This window comes from Salmo salar, chromosome ssa06 (assembly GCF_905237065.1).
Source record: "Salmo salar chromosome ssa06, Ssal_v3.1, whole genome shotgun sequence".
Classification (NCBI taxonomy): domain Eukaryota; kingdom Metazoa; phylum Chordata; class Actinopteri; order Salmoniformes; family Salmonidae; genus Salmo; species Salmo salar.
Window position 1 is genome coordinate 23,113,517 of NC_059447.1, and position 28,000 is coordinate 23,141,516.

At 43.8% G+C, this 28,000-nt stretch overlaps 1 protein-coding gene across 1 annotated transcript; it reads right to left on the minus strand.

Annotated features, from left to right (window-relative positions):
- Nucleotides 1-43: 43 nt before the first annotated feature.
- Nucleotides 44-27,992, minus strand: LOC106606686 (TBC1 domain family member 16-like). Its single transcript, XM_014203030.2, is given in 14 exon segments — nt 44-2,600; nt 2,602-2,796; nt 3,605-3,751; nt 4,062-4,241; nt 4,401-4,587; nt 8,076-8,210; nt 10,994-11,142; nt 11,493-11,657; nt 11,890-12,037; nt 12,412-12,606; nt 21,046-21,366; nt 21,640-21,802; nt 22,826-23,032; nt 27,630-27,992. Coding segments are annotated over 13 exon segments (2,244 nt in total). The 5' UTR covers nt 23,001-23,032; nt 27,630-27,992; the 3' UTR covers nt 44-2,516.
- Nucleotides 27,993-28,000: the final 8 nt, after the last annotated feature.

Consider the following 28,000-nt stretch of genomic DNA (forward strand, 5'->3'; position numbering starts at 1 on the left):
TCAAGGTCAGAATGCAGAGAGAAAAGTATGAAAAATAAAAAAGTTCAATTTACACCATTTATTTCAAATCACCGACGTTTCTGCCTTCACCACGGCCCTCCAGCATGTGAAAGCCAGTCTTGTATGTGTTGGCTATACTACAGTATAGGACCACAGTAGGCCCTCAGTGGCCTGTGTATTATTATAGAACCTTATAGAACTTTACATTCAGTGATAACTCAGTCACAAACAGTTTTTAAATAGAGCTAAACCCAAAGACATGTTACAGTCACTCACGTGCAGAAACTGTTTCAACATGTGAGATAAGCAGTCCATGGAAAGAGGTGAAGAATCGAGATAAGCAAGTAAATAAACACACACACACACACACACACACACACACACACACAGCCCCGCCGCCTTGCCACCCAATTACTTTCCAAATCACGTTACCATCCATCGGTTAGCCCTTTATAAAGTGGTTGGTACAATCTTCTAAATCTCCAGGCTTTTTCAGCGAGCAGCAGCCACAGATGACTAATGGACGCAGGGGCCAGTAATGCATGTCATTTGCAGAGACTGCATGTTGAGCAGGAGAGAGAGGGGAAGCAGCTTGAAGATCCTAATGTTACCTTTTAGTGGCAATTTGAAGATGTTTTTCCCCCAGGAGTGGCACTCTAACACCCACCCCCAGAACCCTCGCCACCGTGAGAACTCACAGATTACAGGAAACATGCAGATCTCAACACTTCACTTGATAGGCCTTGACAGTTCTCTGGGAAATAAATACAAATGAAATCATTAAAATCTTTCAGATACTTTAAGCTTTTGGTGTCGTCTGCCTGCCTTTTTGGACTAGTCTATTGGCCCATTATTCAACCAGGCAAGCTCACTCAACCACAAATAAACCATTGAAAATTAGCTCAAATAGTATTTGGACCAGGTCGGGTTCTCTTTCGCCCGCTCTCCCCCTTTCTCTCTCTCTCTCTGTGATGTGTTGTGTAATTGAGATCAGTCAGTGGAGGCCTATTGGTGGCTGCTCCCCAACTCATTACCAGATGTTGGGAGGTCACTGCCGTTTACACACACACACACACACACACACACACACACACACGTGAAATAAACAGTCAAGAGAACAGAAAGCAACAAAGTGTATACATTCATATGGACACATTCACTTGGTTGGTGCAGGTGAAGAACCTTGAGATTTCATTGTATTTGATTGAAGCTGTGCTGTACAAATCAAATGATTATAATATTGTTTAGTGCAGTGACAACAATGGTGGTGTTCATTCACTTGGAGGTCAAGGTGGAGGTCAATGTGTTTCTAGATATGAAAAAACAAAAACACTGTTGAGCGTATACACAACCGCCCTGTCTCACATTATTTAACAAAAACAAACTTAAAAGTAAACTTACAAACACATTGTCTAATATCCTGCCTCGTATTCGATATGTAGCTAGCTGACCAAACTGTACTGGTAATGGTGTGATATCCACAACCATCAACGCATATTTTTGAAACTCTACATCTAGTCTAATTTTGATTTTTTTAATCCCCATTGCTTTGATAGATGCCATATTTATTCATATCCCCTCTTATCAAAGATAAATGAAATCCCACCTTCCTTCTGCCTGACAGGCAGTGTCATCTGATAATGTGAGAAAACATGAACAGGTTTCTGAACAAGAATCTGATTAGGATGTTTGTAGAAAACTTGTTGTGGAAACAGTTTCCTACATACCTCTGTTTTGGGCTTTGTGTTATTCGCTAAACAGGTTGTGCCCTCTATACTTAAAGGGTTGCTCATGCAAGGATATAATCGTACTATATTGCTAAATATTGTAAATCGCAAACCCACAGATGCACACACTCCCTCTTTGAAGGGAACGGAAAAAATATATGATTTGAAAAGTAACAATATTTCAACTTACTGACAGTTGAAATGACAACTTGCCTCTTGGTTGATGGAGGTTTATAAGTGTGTAGTGTTAAAAGGCTTCAGCCTGATTGCAATATGCTGAGATAATATATAATTCCATTATTCACACAAACATTCCATTGTCAGCATATGAAAACCTTTTGATGGAGTTCAAAGTACGACAACACACCTCAAGTCAGTATCTGACCGTTGGAGTCACCTTGAATCCAGTCCAGCAACCTTAGACCACAGTGTGGACCCTGAACGGTTACAGTCCAACACAGAGTGATGATTGTCCAATCTCCTCCAATAGCAGAGCAGCTTCTTCTTCTTCATGGGAACCGTAGTGCCAAGTGTCTGTGGTACTGAATGTTCCAAATAAATATACATTCTTATAAGGCAGTGTTCCATGTCACACCGGACAAAAGGATCAGGTGGAAAATCCCTTTAATAAGATGGAGATTGTGAAAAGGGGGAGAGTGTGAAGAGAAGTATCAGAGAGAAGCACATACAGTATGTTGGGAATCCTAGTGGCAGAAAAGTGGTACTGCAGCTCCTGATCGACTCAACAGTTACAGTTAGCACCGTTGTCTCCCTCCCCCCTATTTCAACTCAGGACTGCTTCCGAAACATGAAGATGTCTCTGGTCTTGCAGCCTCTCTTGCCCTCGGGGAGTGGGGTGGGGTTGGGTGAGGGGGGAGGGCGACGGGGAGGGCTGGGGGGTGGCTGTGCCTCCATAGGGGCAGCTCTGGGAGTCGGGGTGCTCCCCGGAACACTCCACGGCCGGGATGTAGCGACTGTCCCACATCCCTGGACCGCACAGCTTACACAGGTCATGGAGGCTGCACGGGATTCTGGGTAACAGACGGAACTGGTAGAGTAGACTACGGGCCTAATAGTAGGAAGGGTGGGAGAGAGAGAGGAAGAGAGAGAACGTAAGAGAGGGTCAAGAAATGGAGAGAAGAAATGGAGAGAAAGAAAGAGCGTGTGAGAGAACAAGGGACTGGAGGAGAGGAGTGGCAGTGTATGAGAGAAAGGTTAAACATGAGGAAAACATGTAGAGAGGAGGAAATAGAAGGCAGCTAAACCTCAAGACTTGCAAAACAGCTAACAGTATCACACTTAGTATCATGGAGATTTGAATAACATTTGACTAAATCAATAGCTCCTTCAGACGTGGAAGAACATGATCTAACGCAGCCAAAATCAATTAACGTGATCTAATTTAAACTAAATAGGGCTGAGCTGTTCACAGACACAGAGATATCAAATCTGATAGGAGTTCTATAACAGTCCTAACACCTGCATGCTAAAATGTGCTGTTGCTGCAGCAGCAGTACTAACATGGCATCCATAAATATGAGGAGAAGACAGACACACTACAGGCCATGACTCAGAAATCCTCAACATGGCAGGATCACAGCAAGTATTTCAACACTCCTTGAGGGTTGGGGAGCAACAAGGACTATTATGCTTTGTTATATTACAAACGCCATTCCTTTAAATCCATTCGGCGCAGTCGATGAGTGTACACTGAGGGGATGAGTTAACAATTAAACAACCACCATAGTATGCTAACTAGAGGGTAAAATGCTAGCGTTGCATAAAATGCTAGTATAGCCTAGCATAGCATGAGGTAAAGTGGCCCAGCCTTGGATGGAGTAGCGCATCGTCATGCTAAGGCTAACTGCTGGCGTTACCTTGCGCAGCACCAGCTCCCCGTTCATGTGCATGGAGAGGTTGCTGAAGTGGAGCAACATCTGGTCGGTGGCTAACTGCTGCTCCGTCACGTCATCACCGTACAGCACGATGATGGCCACACACGCAAACAGATGGAAGTAGTCCGTCTGAGGGAGCGACAGCGTGTTATTGACAAAGTACATTTATACTGGACTGTGGAGAGCCTGCCTACAGTACAGTTTGTGTGTGTGTGGTTGTGTCTACATCCAACTCTAATCTCCATAACTAGTGTGTAGTATGAATGATGGTTATACCTATACCAGGCTAGAAACTCCTAACATTGTCACACAGTTGTTAATACACACATTGTTTGATATTGGTGTATGTATGCCAATGTTGTGTGTTTGATATTGCTCTGTGTACACCAATGCCATGTACAACATGTTGCTGTGCGTATGCTGATGTAAAGTTGCGTACCTGGTAGTGTGCCCAGCAGGCCTCCCACATACGCAGGGCCTCTGTGTCGGGGAACTCCCGTTTGAAGCAGAGCAGGATCCAGCGGTGACAGAAGAGCAGCTGGAGCCCGTCCTCCCCCAGCTGGGTCAGGTGCTGGTGGAACCGGGGCAGCATCAGACGCAACAGCTCCCTCAGGTACATCTGGAACAGGGGAGAGAGATGGTTAGGGCACTGATGTGGATATGAATGTAACGCCACACACACAAACACGAGAATCTCAGATAGCGAGAGAGAAGAGAGAAAAGTGTGTGTAATAAAAAGAGAGAGAAAGAGACACTTTCTCTCCCTCTGTCCCCTTACCAGTTGTCTCTCCATGTCCTCGTCGCGGGGAGAGCTGATGAAGATGGTGTTCTCCATCAGGCCTACGAAGCACCAGAACGTGTCACTCTCGTCCTGCACCTCGGTCAGCAGGGGGGCCACCAGGTCAGACATGCCCTGGCAGTAGCCCATCTCTGGGTTGAACACCGCGTAATTCAGCAGCACACACCTGGAGGAATGGAGGAACACCACCACAGACAATATCAAGAGATCATAGTCGCCTCAAACTAAGTTATACATATTATCTCAAACTAAGTTATACATATTACCTCATACTAAGTTATACATATTACCTCATACTAAGTTACACATATTACCTCATACTAAGTTACACATATTACCTCATACTAAGTTACACATATTACCTCATACTAAGTGACACATATTACCTCATACTAAGTGACACATATTACCTCATACTAAGTGACACATATTACCTCATACTAAGTGACACATATTACCTCATACTAAGTGACACATATTACCTCATACTAAGTGACACATATTACCTCATACTAAGTGACACATATTACCTCATACTAAGTGACACATATTACCTCATACTAAGTGACACATATTACCTCATACTAAGTGACACATATTACCTCATACTAAGTTACACATATTACATCATACTAAAGTTACACATTATCTCATACTAAAGTTACACATATTACCTCATACTAAGTCATACATACAAAGTCATACTGACCCATCACACTAACCAACAGGTCACATAGATGTTTAGACACTGTCGTTAAAACAATCAATTTAGATTAAATCAAATTGTATTTTTCACATGCTTTGTAAACAGGTGTAGACCAACAGTGAAATGCTTACTTCTCATCCCAACTATTCAGAGAGGTAAATGTGGAAATAGAAAAATAATAACCTAGGAATAAATACACAATGAGTAATGATAGCTTGGCTATATACACACACACGAGGTACCAGTACAGAGTGCATGTACAGGGGTACGAGGTCATTGAGGTAGATATGTACATATAGGTAGGGATAAAGTGACTAGGTAACAGGATAGATAATAAATAGTAACAACAGTGTATGTACATATAGGTAGGGATAAAGTGACTAGGTAACAGGATAGATAATAAACAGTAACAGCAGTGTATGTACATATAGGTAGGGATAAAGTGACTAGGTAACAGGATAGATAATAAACAGTAACAGCAGTGTATGTACATATAGGTAGGGATAAAGTGACTAGGTAACAGGATAGATAATAAACAGTAACAGCAGTGTATGTACATATAGGTAGGGATAAAGTGACTAGGTAACAGGATAGATAATAAACAGTAACAGCAGTGTATGTACATATAGGTAGGGATAAAGTGACTTGGTAACAGGATAGATAATAAACAGTAACAGCAGTGTATGTACATATAGGTAGGGATAAAGTGACTAGGTAACAGGATAGATAATAAACAGTAACAGCAGTGTATGTACATATAGGTAGGGATAAAGTGACTTGGTAACAGGATAGATAATAAACAGTAACAGCAGTGTATGTACATATAGGTAGGGATAAAGTGACTAGGTAACAGGATAGATAATAAACAGTAACAGCAGTGTATGTACATATAGGTAGGGATAAAGTGACTAGGTAACAGGATAGATAATAAACAGTAACAGCAGTGTATGTACATATAGGTAGGGATAAAGTGACTTGGTAACAGGATAGATAATAAACAGTAACAGCAGTGTATGTACATATAGGTAGGGATAAAGTGACTAGGTAACAGGATAGATAATAAACAGTAACAGCAGTGTATGTACATATAGGTAGGGATAAAGTGACTAGGTAACAGGATAGATAATAAACAGTAACAGCAGTGTATGTACATATAGGTAGGGATAAAGTGACTAGGTAACAGGATAGATAATAAACAGTAACAGCAGTGTATGTACATATAGGTAGGGATAAAGTGACAGGTAACAGGAGAGATAATAAACAGTAACAGCAGTGTATGTACATATAGGTAGGGATAAAGTGACAGGTAACAGGATAGATAATAAACAGTAACAGCAGTGTATGTACATATAGGTAGGGATAAAGTGACTAGGTAACAGGATAGATAATAAACAGTAACAGCAGTGTATGTACATATAGGTAGGGATAAAGTGACTAGGTAACAGGATAGATAATAAACAGTAACAGCAGTGTATGTACATATAGGTAGGGATAAAGTGACAGGTAACAGGAGAGATAATAAACAGTAACAGCAGTGTATGTACATATAGGTAGGGATAAAGTGACTAGGTAACAGGATAGATAATAAACAGTAACAGCAGTGTATGTACATATAGGTAGGGATAAAGTGACAGGTAACAGGAGAGATAATAAACAGTAACAGCAGTGTATGTACATATAGGTAGGGATAAAGTGACTAGGTAACAGGATAGATAATAAACAGTAACAACAGTGTATGTACATATAGGTAGGGATAAAGTGACAGGTAACAGGATAGATAATAAACAGTAACAGCAGCATATGTGATGAGTCTAAAAAGTTAAGGCAAAAAGGGTCACTGCAGATAGTTAACCAATAGCCACCCAGACTAACTATTTAACAGTCTAATGGCTTGGGGATAGTAGCTGTTGAGGCTCCTGTTGGTTCCAGACTTGGTGCATCGGTACAGCTTGCCGTGCGGTATCAGAGAGAACAGTCTATGACTTGGGTGGCTGGAGTCTGACAATTGTTAGGGCCTTTCTTTGACACCGCCTGGTATGGAGGTCCTTAATGGCAGGAAGCTTAGCCCCAGTGATGTACTGGGCCGTACACACTACCCTCTGTAGAGCCTTGCGGTCGGATGCCAAGCAGTTGCCAAACCAAGAGGTGATGCAGCCAGTCAAGATGCTCTCAATGGTGCAGCTGTAGAACTTTATAACGATCCGAGGGTCCCTGCCAAATCTATTCAGCCTCCTGAGGGGGAAGAGGTGTTGTTGTGCCTTCACGACTGTGTTGGAGTGTGTGGACCATGATCATTCCTTAGTGATGTGGACACAGAGGAACTTAAAGCTAATTAACACTATGGCATTAAAACAGAGTAAGCGAATGAATAAGACAAATATGGAAAGTGGTGAGATAATATTGGGCCATAATATATGAGAGTTCTAACCTCCCCCACCTCTACTATACTTGACCCAGTTACTTTCACCAATACTGAGATCCAGCCATGAGTCACTTAAACAGCCTGGTTTTGAAAGCCTTTAGCTCCTCATTTAGGAAGCTATTAGCTGTAAGTATGCATCAGAACTAGTCCTCTAACAACGTACTGGGAGTCAATAAAGCATGAAAGTCATTAGCTAGCTTCCCCCAGGGATCAGAATATGATATTCATGTACAATATTACCTCCTGTGCACTGGACTACGGGATAGGAAAGATGATGAGAAATTGAAAAGGTGAGGAAGAAAGGGGGGAGAAAAGAGTGGGGAAGAGTGGTAAGAGAGGAGAGAGTGAAAAATAGAATAAAGACAGAGAGGAAAGGATATGGATAGAGATGAGAGGAAAGAGAAAGAGGAGCGGTAGGGGAGAGAAAGTGTAAGAATGAAAGAAAAATAATGACAGCAGAGAAGAGAGTGGGTAAGAGAAGAGAGAGAAAAGAGGGAAATGCCCAGACAGAGCCATCTGTCCTGACCTCATGATCTCCACATTGGGGTTGTTCTCTCCCCTGAAGAAGTGGTTGCTGCGGTCTGTCCTCACCACGTCCTTATCCACGGTGAACTGAACCTTCCTCCAGAAGTCACTGTGCTCCTCAGGACTCATAGACAACCTGGGGATGGCAGGGACAGACACAGGGAGGAAGGGGATTTAAACTGGGTTAAATACTGGGGCTATGCACTAATGTCAACCAAACTGAAAGGCAGTTACTCAACTTCAAAAATTTACTTAATTTAACCCTTGATAGGATGTCAGAAAAAGGGTAGGGTGAGGATGTTGGGGCACTGTAAACCACTTAAACAACCTATGATCTAACCCTAACCCCCTTCCCATCACTCTCTGGCTGAGAACCTGGACACTGAGGACCTGACCCCTACCCTAACGAGCAGAGCAGAGGGGATTTAATTAACACCATTTGTTTTCCATTGAGCCCCGCCAGGAACAATAACACTAGGCCTGATGCAACTTCACGCAACTGTTTACTTTCTGGGTCTGTGTTTGTCTGCCTCTCCCTCGGCGTCTCCTCCCTCACTCCTCTCTCCCAGTCCCTTGATCCCTCTGTCCCAGTCCCTTGTCCCCTCTCTCCCTCCATGCCTCACTCTCTCTTCTTCCCTTTCTGGAGAACTGTCAGCAGCTGTACCTGGTCCTGCTACCAGAATCCCCTAATCGTGTAACTCAACATTAACATGTAAGACCACAGAGACATCAGACCTTGTAGAAAATAGACGAGCAAACTGAATCAACTCTCCACAACTCTCTCCTCCTCCGGTGTTTGTTCAGAACAGGTATATATTGACATCCCTCTCCTCTCCAGCAGGATCATCCATGTTTAACATCTTCAACAGTACTGGCTACAGCACAGAACATCAAATCAAACAAGCAATAACTGATTCTTCAAAATGTGACTTACATAAATAATCTAATGTTATATTTCCATATAGAACTAAATGATTTCATTAACAGTGGCTGGTCTTTAGTCAGGATCATAAACAGATGATTATAAGGGTGTCATACATGTTCATGACAAGTCTAATCAGTTATTATACCTGCGTCATAATGCATTATATCTGCAGGCTTTAAGTAGAGTGGTACCAGTGCCACCACCTTTAGAAGGCAGAGATTGTAGTTCCAGGGTCTTAATGATGAGCCAATGGCCCCTGGAGGCTCAGTCAAGTGTTTTTCCATCAGCCTCATCACATCACAGGAGGAATAGAGCGTCTAATTGGCTGGTTTGGATTACATCTTCTGATGTATTCTAAAGGTTAATATGCCATTCCGCTGAAGACCGGCCAATTATCATATCAATTCTGTGCACTCGTGCACACACACTTGCGCACACATGCACACTGTGTGGAAGCTTAGGAAGCCTAGCGGTTAAGAGCGTACGGCCATTAACCAAAAGGTCGCTGGTTCGAATATCCAAGCCGACTAGGTGAAACATCTGCCAATGTGCCCTTGATCAAGGCACTTAACCCTAATCGCTCCTGTAAGTCGCTCTGGACAAGCGTCTGCTAAATGACTCAAATGTAAATGTATTGAAAAAAGAAAGAGGATTAGGGACAGACATACAAACAAGTAACGCTGGGAGGTTAAAATAAACTGACTGGTTGCACCCTTTACTCTCTTTTAGTGCGTGTGTGGTGCGTGTGTGGTGCGTGTGTGTGCGTGGTGCGTATCGAGCTGTAGTCATCATATTGATAGAATATGAGAATATGATTTGATCAGTGATTACATGTTTTTACCCAGGAGGCCTGTTAATTTACACCCAGCACTCCCATAACACATTCTGTAATTGTGTCTATTGATTGCTCCATTTGCAAAGTGTAACCACAAGGTGTGTGTGTGTGTGTGTGTGTGTGTGAAACAGTTAGCAGGATATGGCTTGGTGCCACCTTATTCCTCCTCTGCTCCTCTGGTGGATGGAGAGCCATTAGTTATAGTAAACCCCCAGCTACCTACCTCCTCTACTGGATGGAGAGCCATTAGTTATAGTAAACCCCCAGCCACCTACCTCCTCTACTGGATGGAGAGCCATTAGTTATAGTAAACCCCCAGCCACCTACCTCCTCTACTGGATGGAGAGCCATTAGTTATAGTAAACCCCCAGCCACCTACCTCCTCTACTGGATGGAGAGCCATTAGTTATAGTAAACCCCCAGCCACCTACCTCCTCTGGTGGATGGAGAGCCATTAGTTATAGTAAACCCCCAGCCACCTACCTCCTCTACTGGATGGAGAGCCATTAGTTATAGTAAACCCCCAGCTACCTACCTCCTCTACTGGATGGAGAGCCATTAGTTATAGTAAACCCCCAGCCACCTACCTCCTCTACTGGATGGAGAGCCATTAGTTATAGTAAACCCCCAGCTACCTACCTCCTCTACTGGATGGAGAGCCATTAGTTATAGTAAACCCCCAGCCACCTACCTCCTCTGCTGGATGGAGAGCCATTAGTTATAGTAAACCCCCAGCCACCTACCTCCTCTACTGGATGGAGAGCCATTAGTTATAGTAAACCCCCAGCCACCTACCTCCTCTACTGGATGGAGAGCCATTAGTTATAGTAAACCCCCAGCCACCTACCTCCTCTACTGGATGGAGAGCCATTAGTTATAGTAAACCCCCAGCCACCTACCTCCTCTACTGGATGGAGAGCCATTAGTAATAGTAAACCCCCAGCCACCTACCTCCTCTACTGGATGGAGAGCCATTAGTTATAGTAAACCCCCAGCTACCTACCTCCTCTACTGGATGGAGAGCCATTAGTTATAGTAAACCCCCAGCCACCTACCTCCTCTACTGGATGGAGAGCCATTAGTTATAGTAAACCCCCAGCCACCTACCTCCTCTACTGGATGGAGAGCCATTAGTTATAGTAAACCCCCAGCCACCTACCTCCTCTGCTGGATGTCGTGGTACTCGGAGCGTTTCTGCAGTCTCCAGGCCTCTCTCTCCTGGGAGGAGGAGTCACAGCTGTAGTAGTGCAGTAAGAAGGGCCACACCTCCCCGCGGATGGAAGGGTCAATGCCCCCAAAGAAGATGGCCTGAGGGGGGGACAGATAGGACATGATCAGCCTGGGTAGTAGAAGTCTAGAATTCAACAATATCAGCTACAGTAACTACACCAGGGTTCCCCAACTGGTGGCCCATTGGCCGAATTAGTGCTGCAGGTGGTTTTATTTGGCCCACCAGAATTTTATTTTAAAAAAAAACTTTTTTTGCATTTACATTGTTTGACATAAGACTAAAAACACCAGGAAATCAGCTCCATGTAATTTTTATTTAAGAAATCTGTTCCCAAATATTCCCATGCATAATCGAGAGACACATGATCGTATACAAATGTAAGCAAGTCTGTCAGTCTTCCAAGGTCTTATCCCAGCTACACACTCACCTTGCGTAGCTTGTACTCCTCCTCCACCTGTCCGTTGTGGTTGAGGTGTCGGAGCCAGGTGGTGACGTCCAGGCGGCGGTACAGACGCTCCTCTGGGTGGGTCTCAGCGGACGGCAGGGTGGGCCTCCGGATGGAGAACTGCATACATGACTTCTCATCCACTACCTGGAAGAGAGAGGGAGGAGAAAGAGCAAGATCGATAGGTGGGGGGCAGAGAGAGAGAGCGAGACAGATGGGTGTGGGGCGGAGAGCGAGAGATAAAGGAACTAGCCATTATGCTAACACTGAAATAACATGTTATCTAGCCACAATAATAACGCCGAAGTAAGATGGTATCTAGCCACAATGCTAACACTGTAGGAACATGATATCTAGCCCCAATGCTAACATGTCTCACCTGGTCTTTGAGCTGGGTCTCTCTGCAGCACTTCCACTGTTGGAAGATCTCAGCCAGCTTGTCCAGACCTGCGTGGTGGAAGTGGAGGACCTTATACTGGCTCTCTCTGCTGGCAATCACCAGCTGACCACTGTTACACGCCTCATCACTGGAATCACAACATACCATTCAAACATACAGAAACACTGGCTGAAAGAAATACACACAATGTTCCTGCACTGCTAAAACATGGCTTATAACATATACAGCAAACTCTCAGTTGGAGAAGAATTTCAGAAACACTTCCTGGATTGTCAAATACAGTCCTTTTTTTTTTTTACACATACATATAGGTCCACTTTCTGAAGTAACTTTTTCATTTTTGTAATCGTTTGAATTGGACAATGATAATCCTCCCCTTTACCCTCACAGGTCAAACACCACAACTGTACGCAGGTGAGATGTTATGAGAGTAAAGTTCCTGAGGTCATAAAATATCCAGACATCATGACCCCCCGCGCCCCCCCATGACCCCTGGCGGACCTGAAGAAGAGGCGGAGCGACCTCATGTGACCCAGGTCGACCCGGAACACTCCCCCCAGCTGCTCCAACGCCAGCACCTTCTGCTGTTCCTCCCACCGCATGCCCTGTGATTGGCTGTTGTTCTCAGAGGGAGCGTGGCTGTCCAGGCTGGAGGCGGAGCTAGCAGAATGGGTCATGGACTCGTCGCACAGCTCCCTGAGAAAATTAGGGGGGGGAGAAGTTAAGTTGGTTATAGGATCAGATTAACTTACACCCACAACTATTACTGGCTAAATTAAAACAGACCTTAGATCAGCGTCTAAGGGAAACTGATGGGACCATGATTTTGGAGAATCATTGCATTGCACACAGATGTAATTCTAACAACACATAAGCAATAGATATGGCAAACAGGGTCCAGAGGGCTATGTACTGCCTGTAACTAGTGTTGAATATCAGGAGTCTATTTACTGCCCTGTTGTGGTCCCTTGTTTTATGTCCTGGGATTGTTCTGGCTTAGACCATGGGACAGAGAATGAGAAGAATGCATGGCGGTTACTGTGCAGGGGGGAACCACGCACGTCACACACACACAGTGCATACAACAGAAACTGTGCACACACACAAATCACAGCGTCTGCCTTCCAATTTCCCCAGTCATTCCCCCACGGCCACTGGTTTTTCCCGGCACTGTAACCCGAGCTGGAGGTTCCTCTACTGCGTTAACACACACACACACACACACACACACCTGGGTAAGGGGGTAAATCAAACTATTAACAACCAAAACACACCCCAAGACACGTCTCGGAGAGCCAGACCTGAGAAGCACAGTGATGTATTAATTGCAAATGGGGCCAGTAAACACAAGTCAAAAATATGGAAAAACATTTACATTTAAATACTGTTTCCTTGTATGCTGATGGAACAGTATTTCTCTAAGTCCATAATAAATACAAACAGCCTATTGGTCCCATGAGAGGAGCCAGAGCTGGTCAGTTTCAAACTAAATCAATGGTTGTGAATTGATCATGTCTCGGGTTGTCACATACCTGTATATGGGAATATAATGTGAGATCCATCGAGACAGCAAGGTCTCCCCTCATTGGTCAGATTCACTGGATCATGTTTCAAATCATGAACAAGGTCCCAGTTCTGGGACACTACAGCACAGAGAAGTGGGGAGATTCTGTCTGCCTCAATATAAACCTAGTTATAGCAAACCTGGGTTCAAATACTATTTGAAATCTTTCAAATATTTTGAGCCTTTGCTTTAGCCTGTCCGGAGTGCCAGGTGAGTGGGCTTTGCAGATTTGGGACTTTTCTATCAGTTCCATTGCAACAGGAAATCTCAATCAAGCCCGGCAGAAGCATTTGAAATCATTTTTTTAAGTATTTGAACCCAGGTCTGAGTCATAGGCCTATTGTATTACCTGACAACATTTGATTGATTAAAACATTGTCTCAAAGGAATATTTAAACTGCGCTACATGCTAACTACTGTAACTGTCAGAGATATTGCTAAGCTAACTGTCTCTGGTCTTTCCAGTTAACTAATCAGCATCAGCAGAAGGTGTTGAACATGGACCTGTTAAATGGGGTCTACTTAATCAATGAAGCGAAGATAGCTTACACTAACATAACAGTGGGTGCTTACAGAGAGGTTTTAAATGCCATCTACCTCATCAGTGGATCTCAACTAGCTAATGCTAAATGTTCACACTAATAGCTGATGCTGTTCTCTATAGCGACTACACTATAGCCTATGAATACAGTGTTATACACAGACTATGCACTGAGTGGACAAAGCATTAGTAACACCTGCTCCTTCCATGACAGACTGAACCTAGGTGAACGCTATGACCCCTTATTGATGTCACTTGTTAAATCCACAACAATCATTGTAGATGAACGGAAAGAGACAGGTTAAAGAAGGATTTTCAAGCTCTGAGACAATTGAGACATGGATTGTGTATGTGTGGCATTCAGAGGGTGAATGCACAAGACAAACGATTTAAGTGCCAAGAACTGCAAAGGTGCTGGGTTTTTCATGCACAACAGTTTCCGGTGGGCATCAAGAATGGTCCACCACCCAAATGACATCCAGCCAATTTGACAACTGTGGGAAGCACTGGAGTCAACATGGGCCAGCATCCCTGTGGAATGCTTTCAACACCTTGTAGAGTCCATGCCCCAACAAATTGAGCCTGTTCTGAGGGCAAAAAGTAGTTCTGAGGGCATAAAACTCAATATTAGGAAGGTGTTCTTAATGTTTAGTACACTCAGTATATGTCAACAGCATGTTTTGATGGAAAAGCTGTTTTAATGGCATGTCCCTCGTCAGGGGAGCTACAGCTACAAGCTCCCCACCTACGTGATGCTCTACCCTAGGGACAGAGCTCTGGCGTCACCCTGAGAACCAGAGCCTGGGGCTCAACCCCCATGGTCCCTAAACTCAATGAATAATGTGGCTGTTGAGCAAGTAGAAGAGACTACACTTCTTGGTGTTCTATTAGATTGTAAACTGTCAAGGGCAAAGCATATTGAAGGCATTGTTGTAAAGATGGGGAGAGGTCTGTCTGTGATTAAGAGATGCTCTGATTTTTTTACATCACATGCAACCAAACAGTTGTACGGTCAGGTGCGCAAAAAAATACCTAGAAAAGCTGCAGCTGGCACAGAACAGAGCAGCACGTCTGGCCCTCAAATGTACATGGAGGGCCAATGTCAATAATATGCATATCAATCGGTCCTGGCTCAGAGTGGACGAGAGATTGACTGAATCACTGTCGATCGTTGTAAGAAATATTGATGTGTTGAAAGTACCAAATTGTCTTTTCAGCCAGTTATCACAGCTCAAAAACCCAGTCCCCAAGTAAGAACAGACGCTGGGAAAATGACTACATGGTAACTCAGGCAAGAAATATGAAACACCTCAAGGAACAACGTGGACTGTGAAGAGACACACTAACACAGTTATCTTTAGATGTTTTAAATGTAGCTTTACATTAGTGTTCTTATCTATTAGTGTTCTGCATGTTGTCGTGTTCCATGTTGTCGTGTTCCATGTTGTCGTGTTCCATGTTGTCGTGTTCCATGTTGTCGTGTTCCATGTTGTCGTGTTCCATGTTGTCGTGTTCCATGTTGTCATGTTCCATGTTGTGTGGCTGCCGCTTTTTCAACAGCTAATGGGGATCTGAATTAAATACCCAAATACGCAACAATTTCAACAATTTTACTGAATTACAGTTCATATGAGGAAATCAGTCAATTGAAACAAATTCATTAGACTCTAATCTATGGATTTCACATGACTGGGACTACAGAAATGCATCCGTTGGTCACAGATACCTTCAAGAAAATGTAGGGGTGTGGATCAGAAAACCAGTCAGTATCTGGTGTGACCACCATTTGCTTCACGCAGTGCGACATCTCCTTCGCATAGAGTTGATCAGGCTGTTGATTGTGGCCTGTGGAATGTTGTCCCACTCCTCAATGGCTGTGCGAAGTTGCTGGATATTGGCAGGAATTGGAACACACTGTAAAAACACATAGATCCAGAGCATCCCAAACATGCTCAGTGTGTGACATGTCTGGTGAGTATGTAGACCATGGAAGAACTGGAACATTTTCAGCTTCCAGGAATTGTGTATAGATCCTTGTGACATGGGGCAGTAAATAATCATGCTGAAACATGAGGTGATGGCGGCAGATGAATGGCACGACAATGGGCCTCAGGATCTCGTCATGGTATCTCTGTGCATTCAAAATTGCCATTGTTAAAATGTAATTGTGTTTGTTCATAGCTTATGTCTGCCCATACCATAACCCCACCATGGGACACTCAGTTCACAACATTGACATCAGCAAACCACTTGCCCACACGACGCCATCTGACCGTTACAGTTGAAACTGGGATTAATCCATGAAGAGCACACTTCTCCAGCATGCCAGTGGCCATCGAAGGTGAGAATTTGCCCCTTGAAGTTGGTGAACTGCAGTCAGGTCAAGCCCCTGGTGAGGATGACCAGCACGCAGATGAGCTTCCCTGAGACGGTTTCTGACAGTTTGTACAGAAATTCTTCAGTTGTGCAAATCCACAGTTTCATCAGCTGTCTGCGTGGCTGGTCTCAGACGATCCCGCAGGTGAAGAAGCCAGATGTGGAGATCCTGGGCTGGCATGGTTACACGTGGTCTGCGATTATGAAGCCGGTTGGGCTCTGCCAAATTCTCTAAAACAATGTTGGAGGCGGCTTATGGTAGAGAAATACACATTCAATTATCTAGCAACAGCTCTGGTGGACATTCCTGCAGTCAGCATGCCAATTGCATGCTCCCTCAAAACATCTGTGGAGTTGTGTTTTGTGAAGAAAAGAAATGTCCCCAGCATAAGGTGCACCTGTGTAATGATCATGCTATTTAATCAGCTTCTTGATATGCCACACCTGTCAGGTGGATGGATTATCTTGACAAAGGAGAAATGCTCACTAACAGGGATGTAAACAAATTCGTGCACAACATTTGAGAGAAAAACGCTTTTTGTTCGTATGGAAAATTTCTGAGATCTTATATTTCAGCTCATGAAACAGGGGACCAACACTTTACATGTTGCGTTCATATTTTTGTTTAGTATAAAAACATCTAATCAAAACTCCGGGGAGGTCATGGAGAAGAGGAGAGCTAAAAATAGGTTTTATGTTATATAAATGTATTACTGTACATTGTATTACTGCAATTTTGTCCTACAGACGCACTACATTCAGTGGTTTAGAATACTGTACAGAAGCCATAGACCGTTGAAGTTTACATACACCTTAGCCAAATACATTTAAACTCAGTTTCACAATTCCTGACATTTAATCCTAGTAAAAAATCCCTGTTTTAGGTCAGTTAGGATCACAACTTTATTTTAAGAATGTGAAATGTCAGAATAATAGGAGAAAGAATTGTTTATTTCAGCTTTTATTTATTTCATCACATTCCCTGTGGGTCAGAAGTTTACATACACTCAATTAGTATTTGGTAGCATTGCTTTTAAATTGTTTAACTTGGATCAAATGTTGTTTCGGGTAGCCTTCCACAAGCTTCCCACAATAAGTTGACTGAATTTTGGCCCATTCCCCCTGACAGAGCTGGTGTAACTGAGTCAGGTTTCACGGCCTCCTTGCTCGCACACACTTTTTCAGTTCTGCCCACACATTTTCTATGGGATAAAGGTCAGGGTGTTGTGATGGCCACTCCAATATCTTGACTTTGTTGTCCTTAAGCCATTTTGCCACAACTTTGGAAGTATGCTTGGGGTCAGTGTCCATTTGGAAGACCCATTTGCGACCAAGCTTTAACTTCCTGACTGATGTCTTGAGTTGTTGCTTCAAAATATCCACATAATTTTCCTGTCTCATGATGCCATCTATTTTGTTAAATGCACCAGTCCCTCCTGCAGCAAAGCACCCCCACAAGATGATGCTGCCACCCCCGTGCTTCACGGTTGGGATGGTGTTCGTTGGCTTGCAAGCCTCCCCATTATGGCCAAACAGTTCTATTTTTGTTTCAGCAGATCAGAGGACATTTCTCAAAAAAGTACAATCTTTGTCCCATGTGCAGTTGCAAACCGTAGTCTGGCTTTTTTATGGCAGTTTTGGAGCAGTGGCTTCTTCCTTGCTGAGAGGCCTTTCAGGTTATGTCAATATAGGACACGTTTTACTGTGGATATAGATATTTTTGTACCGGTTTCCTCCAGCATCTTCACAAGGTCCTTTGCTGTTGTTCTGGGATTGATTTTCACTTTTCGCACCAAAGTACTTTCATCTCTAGGAGACAGAACGCATCTCCTTCCTGAGCGGTATGACGGCTGCGTGGTCCCATGGTGATTATACTTGCGTACTATTGTTTGTACAGATGAACGTGGTACCTTCAAGCATTTGGAAATTGCTCTCAAGGATGAACCAGACTTGTGGAGGTCTACAATTTATTTTCTGAGGTCTTGGCTGATTTCTTTTGATTTTCCCATGATGTCAAGCAAAGAGGCACTGTGTTTGAAGGTAGGCCTTAAAATACATCCACATGTACACCTCCAATTGACTCAAATGATGTCAATTAGCCTATCAGAAGCTTCTAAAGCCATGACATCATTTTCTGGAATTTTCCAAGCTGTTTAATGGCACAGTCAACTTAGTGTATGTAAACTTCTGACCCACTGGAATTGTGATACAGTGAATTATAAGTGAAATAATCTGTCTGTAAACAATTGTTGGAAAAATTACTTGTGTCATGCACAAAGTAGATGTCCTAACCGACTTGGCAAAACTATAGTTTGTTAACAAGAAATGTGTGGAGTGGTTGAAAAACGAGTTTTAATGACTCCAACCTAAGTGTATGTAAACTTCTGACTTCAACTGTAGATGCTGTACCGGAAGCCATATAGATGCTGTACCGGAAGCCATATAGATGCTGTACCGGAAGCCATATAGATGCTGTACCGGAAGCCATATAGATGCTGTACCGGAAGCCATATAGATGCTGTACCGGAAGCCATATAGATGCTGTACCGGAAGCCATATAGATGCTGTACTGGAGCCATATAGATGCTGTACTGGAGTAACTAATAGCTTAACCATATAGATGAGAGTTTCAAAAGTGTATAACAATAATAGCATTGTGAACACGTATGCATGCACACACACAAGTTACAATACACAGTCTCTCCCACACACCAACATAATGTACTCTCTCGCTTTCTTACACACTCTCTTTCTCCCTCTCCCCACTCACTTCCTTACACACAGGTTATTTCTCTCTGCATGATTCCTAGTGACATGTTTCCAGTCCCAGGCCCCTTAACAGTGTCAATAAAAGCTGAGAGCTGTGCTGTTCCAGAGGGGTTGCTGCTGCCTGTAGGCCCGGACCAGACCATTCCATTCCTCTAATCCACCCAGTTGACACACAGCCCAGCACAACAACCCCAGGAGCAGGGAGGAATCAAAGAGCGTTTCACACAGACCCAGGGAGGGAGGGAGTGAAGAGGGGGAGAGGAAGTACAGGGAGAAAGAAATAGAGATTGGGTTAAAGAGAAACATTGGCGAAGGATAAAGAGAGAGAAAGAGAGAGAAAGAGTGAGTGAGTGAGTGAAAGAAAGAAAGAAAGAAAGAAAGAAAGAAAGAAAGAAAGAAAGAAAGAAAGAAAGAAAGAAAGAAAGAAAGAAAAAAAGCGAAAGGGAGGGAGAGGAAGAAAAGGTTAGAGGCAGTGCAAGAGAAAGCTGCCAAGTCACACACTAACTGCACTTAGTGTTAAATGGACGGACAACACACACACACACACACTTCAAACTCCCTCATCCTGGGCTGTGTTTCTGGCCAAATACCTCTGTGTGGAAACGACCTCTGAGGGATGTATAAAGGAGAATGGCCATAAGGTCAGTACAGCAACATGATAGTGGTTTAGTCCAGATGGTTTAGTTGGTTGGAGCAGAGTGTTGGCAACACCAAGGCTGTCGGTAGAATTCCTGCATGGACCACATAATGAATGTGTGTGCTAACTCCTAACTGTTAACTAAGCTGCTTTAATTGGATTGATTTAGCGAAGGACAATGTGTGTGTTTTGGCCCATGTTGCCAATAAGAACCTACATCTACTGGATATTACCATAACCTTGTAATTATCTGCTTTAACAGCCCTTTCTCTCCCTACAGAGTGCACACATCCAGCCTTGGTAGGCAGTAATAGTTAAGAACAAATTCTTATTTACAGACTTGCCTGGTTAAATAAAGGTTTAATTTAAAAAATGCTGTGTGAAGTGTGAACCTCCCCAATGACAGTAAGCGTACACTTATCCTCTTCTCTGTGGCTCCACCATGTGGTAGGTTTGGCCTATTACAACTACCTCGATCTGGTGAGAAATTCTGTCTTGTGAGGTGAGAAACTGGCATCTGGAGTGTGGGTTCAACATTATTCAAGGTTACAGCCTTTAAACAGCGACAACTGTTGCTACTCTCTCTCGCTCTCTTTTTTAAACACTTTTATAAAGTGGTGGGGAAACGATCAAATTGGCAGTTAGCTAAAATAAGCATAGGATATTTACGCAAATGGGTTGCAGGTTCTTGTTTGCATTCAGGCAGTCAGTTTCAAATATGTATTTAACAAGTTGGATGCTTCTCTACCCAAATAATTGGAAAAGCATTTCTGTCGTGCTTATATGCTTAAACTATTTCAATATGTCTCCACTGCAAGATAAGACACCAATATTCAGCGTCTGAACTGACAGAGACTGGATTCAATACATACATAAATTATAAATACCAAGGAAACTACAGCTCCATTTGTGCCCTGCATATCAATAGCTACCTCGCATAGATAATTCACACAAATTCACACAAATCCAACTGACAATAACTTCAATTTTTTCCCACCAAAACACCCTATTCGTATCTATGTCTAACACAAGTCACAAACAACTACGTACACATAACAGACCTGCATTCAAATACTGAAATCTTTAAAATACTTTTAGTATTTGCATTAGCCCGACTTTTTCTATTGGTTAAATGACAACATGCAAACTCAATCAAGCCCTGATAAAGTATCTGAAATGATTTAAAATTACAATTTGAACCAAGGTCTGTATTATCCACACACACAAACCCATCCCCTCCCAGCTCACCTGCTCTCGTTGTCCAGGAACACAGAGCCGCTGCTCTCAAAGAGGGACTCGCTGACGGGCGACAGGCAGAAGGGTGAGGAGAAGGTGGTGTCCGAATCCGAGCCCATGGTGCTGTCCCTGCTCACCTCGTCAGCCGACAGCTCACAGGACCCCTCATCCCCCTCATCCCCCCCAGACTGGGGCTGCTGCTGCTGGGGAGGAGGGGGCTCTATGCTGGCCTCCAGACCCAGGCCCCCTCCATTCCCAGATCCGCTCCCGATCCTCTCCTCCTCCTCCCGGTCCTCATCTTCCTCCTGGGCGGGAGGGTGTCGGGAGTGGGGCCTGCAGGTAGGGTTAACATTACAGTGTTACCGTAAAATAGTTTTTTCGGAGGATGAAATTCGACCAGATGGAAATTAAACACCATCCTGAAACAGTGTTCAGCTATATTACAAAAGTTCAGGCTCAGTTGTCAGGATACAAGCAGTTATCACAATAAAACTAGTTACTGCAATAAAACCTGTTACGGCGATACAAGCCGTTTTCACGATAACACCAGTTATTGCAATATCACCACCTACAGAAGTCCATTACGTTCCCCTCTCCCCACTCTACCTGCGGGGCCTGCGCCGAGCGTTCCTGCGGACAGGTGAGCTCTCTGGGGTGATGTAACGCAGGGCCTCCTCGTCCTGTTTCTGGATGCGGGAGTTGGGAACCCAGGTTAGGATCAGAGTGGTTCCCAGGCTCTCATCCTTCTCCATGTGCACACACAGGTATCCTGAGGAGAGAAGGGAGTCATGAGAGAGATGGAGAAACATGGCCGCAAACACACAGGAACACAGACATGTGGACAAGAACACAAAACACATATGAGATCATATCATCAGAGGATTGGAGACAGGTTGAGAAAGAGAGGACACACACACAAGAAAACACAAGCACCGAAGTCACCTGAGAAGATCACACTATAAGATAAAAGGATCCCTGAACCAAGTCAGTTCTCCTGAGGACAAAACCTTCTTCCCATGAACCAGAAGTCAGATAGATAGATATACCAAATCTGGAGTCAATCTGACTTCTGGTTCATGGGAAAAAGATTTTGGCCTGAGAACTATAATAGATTAGACATCTATAACCTTAATAAGTTGGTACACAAACATACTGTCCATAGCTAACATACCATACCATGATGGAAGAGGTGGCAAAGCAGTGGCGTACTGTACGTGGAAACATTACTAGGTATGACACAAAACAAGTGAGACAAAGAGGAAATAACCTGAAAAGAAGATAAGGAGATCTGACTCATGAACAAACAAGGAGATGCAGAGGCGAGAGATAATGAACCATACAGTCTCATATCTCTCAGGTGAGAGTTCATCTGTGCATGGTGGAAAGAGAGAGAGAGACACTATAGGACACACTGGGAAGAGAAGAACAGCAGAGGAATAGGTGAACGCTATAGTCATAGCTGGGGCCTGTTCACGAGGATGTAATGTTACAGAACATTCAGATAGAAATGTATGGTGTAGAACAAATATGATTGTTTGTCAGGTAGAATAGGGAATCGTGTTAGTGCTATTCATTACATGTCTATGATGTTCAGAATAGTTCAGCTCACTGAATACACCCCAGGGTTGTATGTATTAGGCACCAAATGCAAGAAAATGGACTGAAACAGGGAGGGACTGCCTGAACTTGTCCGATAAGAAATGCTCTTCTCCGTTGCAAAGACGTTCGCTACAGTGTGCCCTAATGAGTAGGACCCTTATGTAGGGGACTCCTAGACAGCTATATACTGTACCTGGGTGGTGTTCGGGCAGGCCCGGCAGGGGCTCGGCAGGGTGCACACACACATTGTTCTTGGAGAAGATGATCTCTCCGTCCAAGCTGTTCCGCGACCCCGCCGACCCTGGGTTAAAGGTCAGGAGGTCCGAGGCCTTGGAGGAGGCGCGTCGCAAGAGCCGACCGAGAGACATCTACACCGACACCAGGACTCTGCGCCCATCCTCTGGAGTGGGGGAGGAGGAAAGGTGAGAGTGGGGGACAGGGATGGAGAGAGACAGAATCAGGTCAGAATGGAGGACATGGGGCACTAGTGTTTTACAGTACGACATTTGCCTATTCAAATGAACAAATCATATATACAGTGCCTTCGGAAAGTATTCAGACCCCTTGACTTTTTCTCCATTTTGTTACATTACAGCCTTATTCTAAAATGTATTAAATCGTTTTTTCCCCCCTCATCAATCTATGCACAATACCCCATAATGACAAAGCAAAAACAGTTTTTTATAAATGTTAGCTAATTTAATTAATTTAACTGAAATATCACATTTATATATTCCTTAATTCCATTATTTTACTTTTAGGTTGTGCGTATTGTTGTGAATTGTTAGATATTACTGCACCGTTGGAGCTAGAAACACAAGCATTTCGCTACACCCACAATAACATCTGCTAAACATGTGTATGTGACAAATACAATTTGATTTACATAAGTATTCAGACTCTTTACTAAGTACTTCGTTGAAGCACCTTTGGCAGCGATTACAGCCTCGATTCTTATTGGGTATGACGCTACAATCTTGACACACTGATATTTGGGGAGATTCTCCCATGCGTTGTTTTGGCTGTACGCTTAATGTCGTTGTCCTGTTGGATGGTGAACCCTTGCCCCAGTTGGAGGTCCTGAGCAGGTTTTCATCAAGGATCTCTGTGTACTTTGCTCCGTTCATCTTTCCCCTCCTTCCAAACTAGTCTCCCAGTCCCTGCCACTGAAAAACATCCCCACAGCATGATGCTGCCACCACCATGCTTCACCGTAGGGATGGTGCCAGGTTCCCTCCAGACGTGATGCTTGACATTCAGGCCAAAGAGTTCAATCTTGGTTTCATCAGACCAGAGAATCTTGATTTTTTTGTATGAAAAGAAACAAATAGAGCTAAGCACAGGCAAGATCCTAGAGGAAAACCTGGTTCAGTCTGCTTTCCAACAGACACTGGGAGACAATTCACTTTTCAGCAGGACAATAACCTAAAACACAAGGTCAAATATACACTGCAGTTGCTTACCAAGATGACATTGAACGTTTCAATGTGGCCTAGTTACAGTTTTGACTCAAATCTACTTCAAAATCTATGGCAAGACTTGAAAATGGCTGTCTAGCAATGATCAACAACCAACTTGACAGAGCTTGGAGAATTTTTTAAAGAATAATGTGCAAATATTGTACAATCCAGGTGTGCAAAGCTCTTAAAATGTCCTAACATTTCTAAAAACATGTTCTCACTTTGTCATTATTATTGTGTGTAGATGGGTGTGAAAAATATTATTTTATTCATTTTTAATTTCAGGCTATAACAACAAATCGAGGGGTGTGTATACCTTCTGAAGACAACGTATATAATCGTTATACAATCATACATGGCAAAGCTAACTCTTTTACAGTTTGAGATTTCATTTAAAGGCAGTGACAGACATTTGTACTCAAGTTACACTGTGATGTTTGTATAGTATTAGTGTGTTCTTACCCCAACAAGTCAACCCTGGCATGCAATAAAAATTCACAGTTAGTTGACGTGGCATAGGAAAACACTATCTTGACTCAGACACTTGGCTCAGTTAGTGTAGGCGTGTGTGTGCAAGTGTGTCCCCCACCTTGAATAAACACACACACACAGAGCTAACAGATGTCTGCATCTATGGCTATTCTCAACATGTCACACAACTGTGCACTATGACTGGTCTCACATGCCAGACTCATAGCTTTCACAGCAGCTGATGAAAGAGACTACACTATGACTGGTCTCACATGCCAGACTCATAGCTTTCACAGTGGCTGATGAAAGAGACTACACTATGACTGGTCTCACATGCCAGACTCATAGCTTTCACAGCGGCTGATGAAAGAGACTACACTAGGACTGTAAACAAAATCATTTTGCTGTTCACTCCAGTCAACCTTTCTGCTATGACTGGAATTGGCCACTATCGCTACTGGCATATCAGTGTTACTCCATACTGTGTAAGTTCCTCTGTGCGACCCTATGATAATGTAGCCTAGTTCCCTATCACTACAGTCTATGACATCGGCTACATTCCCAGGGCCCCACTACTCCTGAATGTGTGGAATGTTCCCTCTTCCTCAGAACCCTGAGTCATGATCTGTGACCCAAATGGCACTCTATCCCCTATATGGTGCACTACTTTAGTCCAGAGCCCTATGTGCAGAGGTAAAAAGTACTGTGCTACATAGAGAATAGAGTGCCATTTGGGAGGTAGCCATGTTTACCTCCTCTGATTAACTCTATGCCCCACGACTTCCTGTTAACAGGGCTCCAGGGTGATGTTTCCCCTCGGTAAAGATTTAGGATCAGCTTCCCCTCTCCCAATCCTAACCTTAACCATTTGTGGGGTAAATGCAAAACTGACACAAGATCAGCATCTAGGGGTAACTTCACCCTACTGGCTTATCAGGACTCGGACAGGAAGTCTTCTACCCCGGAATCCGGGCAAGGCCAGTGAGTATGTACTGTAGCCTCGTCCCAGATATGTTTGTGCCGTCTTGCCAATTGCTATGGTCTTTGGACTGACAATGATCATAGGAGTTGGCAGGACAGCACAAACAGACCGGGTACCAGGCTAGGGAGAGTGAGTGAGGTTCCTAGGAATGCAACAAATGTACTAATTTGGCCGGGTAACACTTTACAATGATTAAGTTTCTCTCTTAGGCTACCTTTCTTAGAACACTGCATGTACACACTATACTTCAGTACTACAACCATCCTAAAACCACTCTGGCCATAGCGCTGAGCTGCTCACATGAACATTTGCATGGTAACTGCTTACAGAACAAAGCCAATCCATTGAATCCACTTGCAAATGAGCAGTAGTAAACTAGGCTGAACTCACTATACCAGGTGTTCAGTGTCAACCATACCCCCCTGGACCTTCCAGCCATACCTCAGCAGATTAAAGCTACATTTCATAGTGCATTTTTCTCCTTCTGGTCACCCCAGACCACAGCTACCCCTAACCAGTTGATAGACAGTGGAGATCTCCACCAAAACAGGGAAGTTAGAGGTTATTTGGTGGTAAAACAGCTATAAGCAGTTCTCTGTGTGTATCCATAGCCGGAGGTTATTCTGGTGGGTATGATAGCAGCAGGGCGAGAAGAGGTCAGAGTGTGATATGACTCCATATTCAGCATGTGACTAAGCAGGGAGCCTGACTGATATAGCACAATGCTCTCTCCTTCTTCCATGCTGTCATCACCTCAGTGTGTGTTCACACATTGCCTTGTCTCCTCCACTTTAGCCTCTGTCACCTCACACTGGTCCTACTGTAGCATTCCAACATGGAGACATCTTTCCAAAGAACGTGTTACTCTCCTGTGAGTGTGAAGTCTGCATTCGGTCATCATTTTTTCTGTAGCCATTCATCTCATTTAGTATTCATCTCCTTCTGCCTTGCTGTATGGAGTTTTTTTGTTCAGAAAAACTTCAAACAAAACAGTCCTAAGGATTTTCTGAGACAACTAAACGTTCCCCAACGAGATTACAGAGCGAGTGTATCAGTACAGTATCCCACTGTGTCCTGCCAGCCTCAATGACTATAAACGCAGAGGATTCCAGTGCCTCAGATCAGTGGGTCCAAGTTCACCTCCGGGCCACGCTAACAAACTTGTCAGGCTGCTGACATTTGAATAGAGGAGGCTTCCATAATTAACTGCCTCTCCCGTTCATCTGGATTGTGACACCAAAACCACTGCCTGGGGGGCAGCAAAGACTTTAAATAACCACACGCACTCTCAGTGAGTTGCAATCCCTCAGGCTGACTCACTTCTATGAGCAAAGAGTCAATAGACTATGTATCAGACACAGACACAGCAATAAGTATTCTGTTTACATTTGACCTAGTAAAGTAGAGCTTGAATAGAAGTAGCCTAGGTGAGACAACTCGAATGTGAACTGAAAATGGTTGGCTTAGGCATAGGCATAGAATTTGACCCTGTTATGGCTATAAACAGATAGATATGAAGTCAATGAGATAGCCATATGGAAATTATAGCTTTAGGCTATCAATAGCCTACGCGACATAGTAACAGAGGAGTATCCTGAAGAGTGGCGTGCCGTCCGTGATGACGAGGCTACATCAACTATTGACACATTGTTTCAACGACAGGAAACATCCATTTGACAGGAGGATGGAACAGCGGGATCCTCGCTGCCGCAGCATTCTTTTTCACGGGCCCGGTCCTTCTCCTGCCTCTCCGACATTGCTATCGGTTTGGCCGGGCAGGGATTTTATCTGTAGTTAAGCCTACCATCACGAATACATATTTTAGTCTAGTTGGCTGGCCTATGTCCTCAAATTTCTCACCATCACATGCAGTGCACATCCCGACCAACCCGTATAGTTCGCCAAAGGAATAGCCTAGCCTAGGAAATAAGGGGTCGTGTAGGCTACAAACACCATAACCTTATCCATAATAAACGAGGTCGTTTGGTTCCTTCTCGGTCATCGGTGTACACCTGTGCGAGCGGAGGACTTAATAAATAAATGCACACTCAAAAACACAGGCGATGCGGTCTTTGCTTTCTCACCCTCTGTCCCACCCGAGACTACTGTCTTTGACGCTTATCCATTCCGAAGCGATGTTTATGGTGGTTGTATCCGTGTAGTTTGAGGTCACGTCTTCGGTATTTTGTTACGCGGTGTGTGTGTTTGTATCCGTGCGGTCTTTCTCTACCGCACGCGGACCTGCTATGTTTCTCTAACCCAACCCCCAAATTCCTCCGCTTCCGGGATGGCAGACTGGATAAAGGCTGCTTCTGTGAATGCACGGACCAGTCAACTATTTGGATCACATTACATTTGGAAGTATGTTTGTCTTATTAGCAAAAGCAAATGATCGTCAACACATTACAATGACATATCTAAGTAAGGCTAACCTTTTATCATAGTATGACGTTTT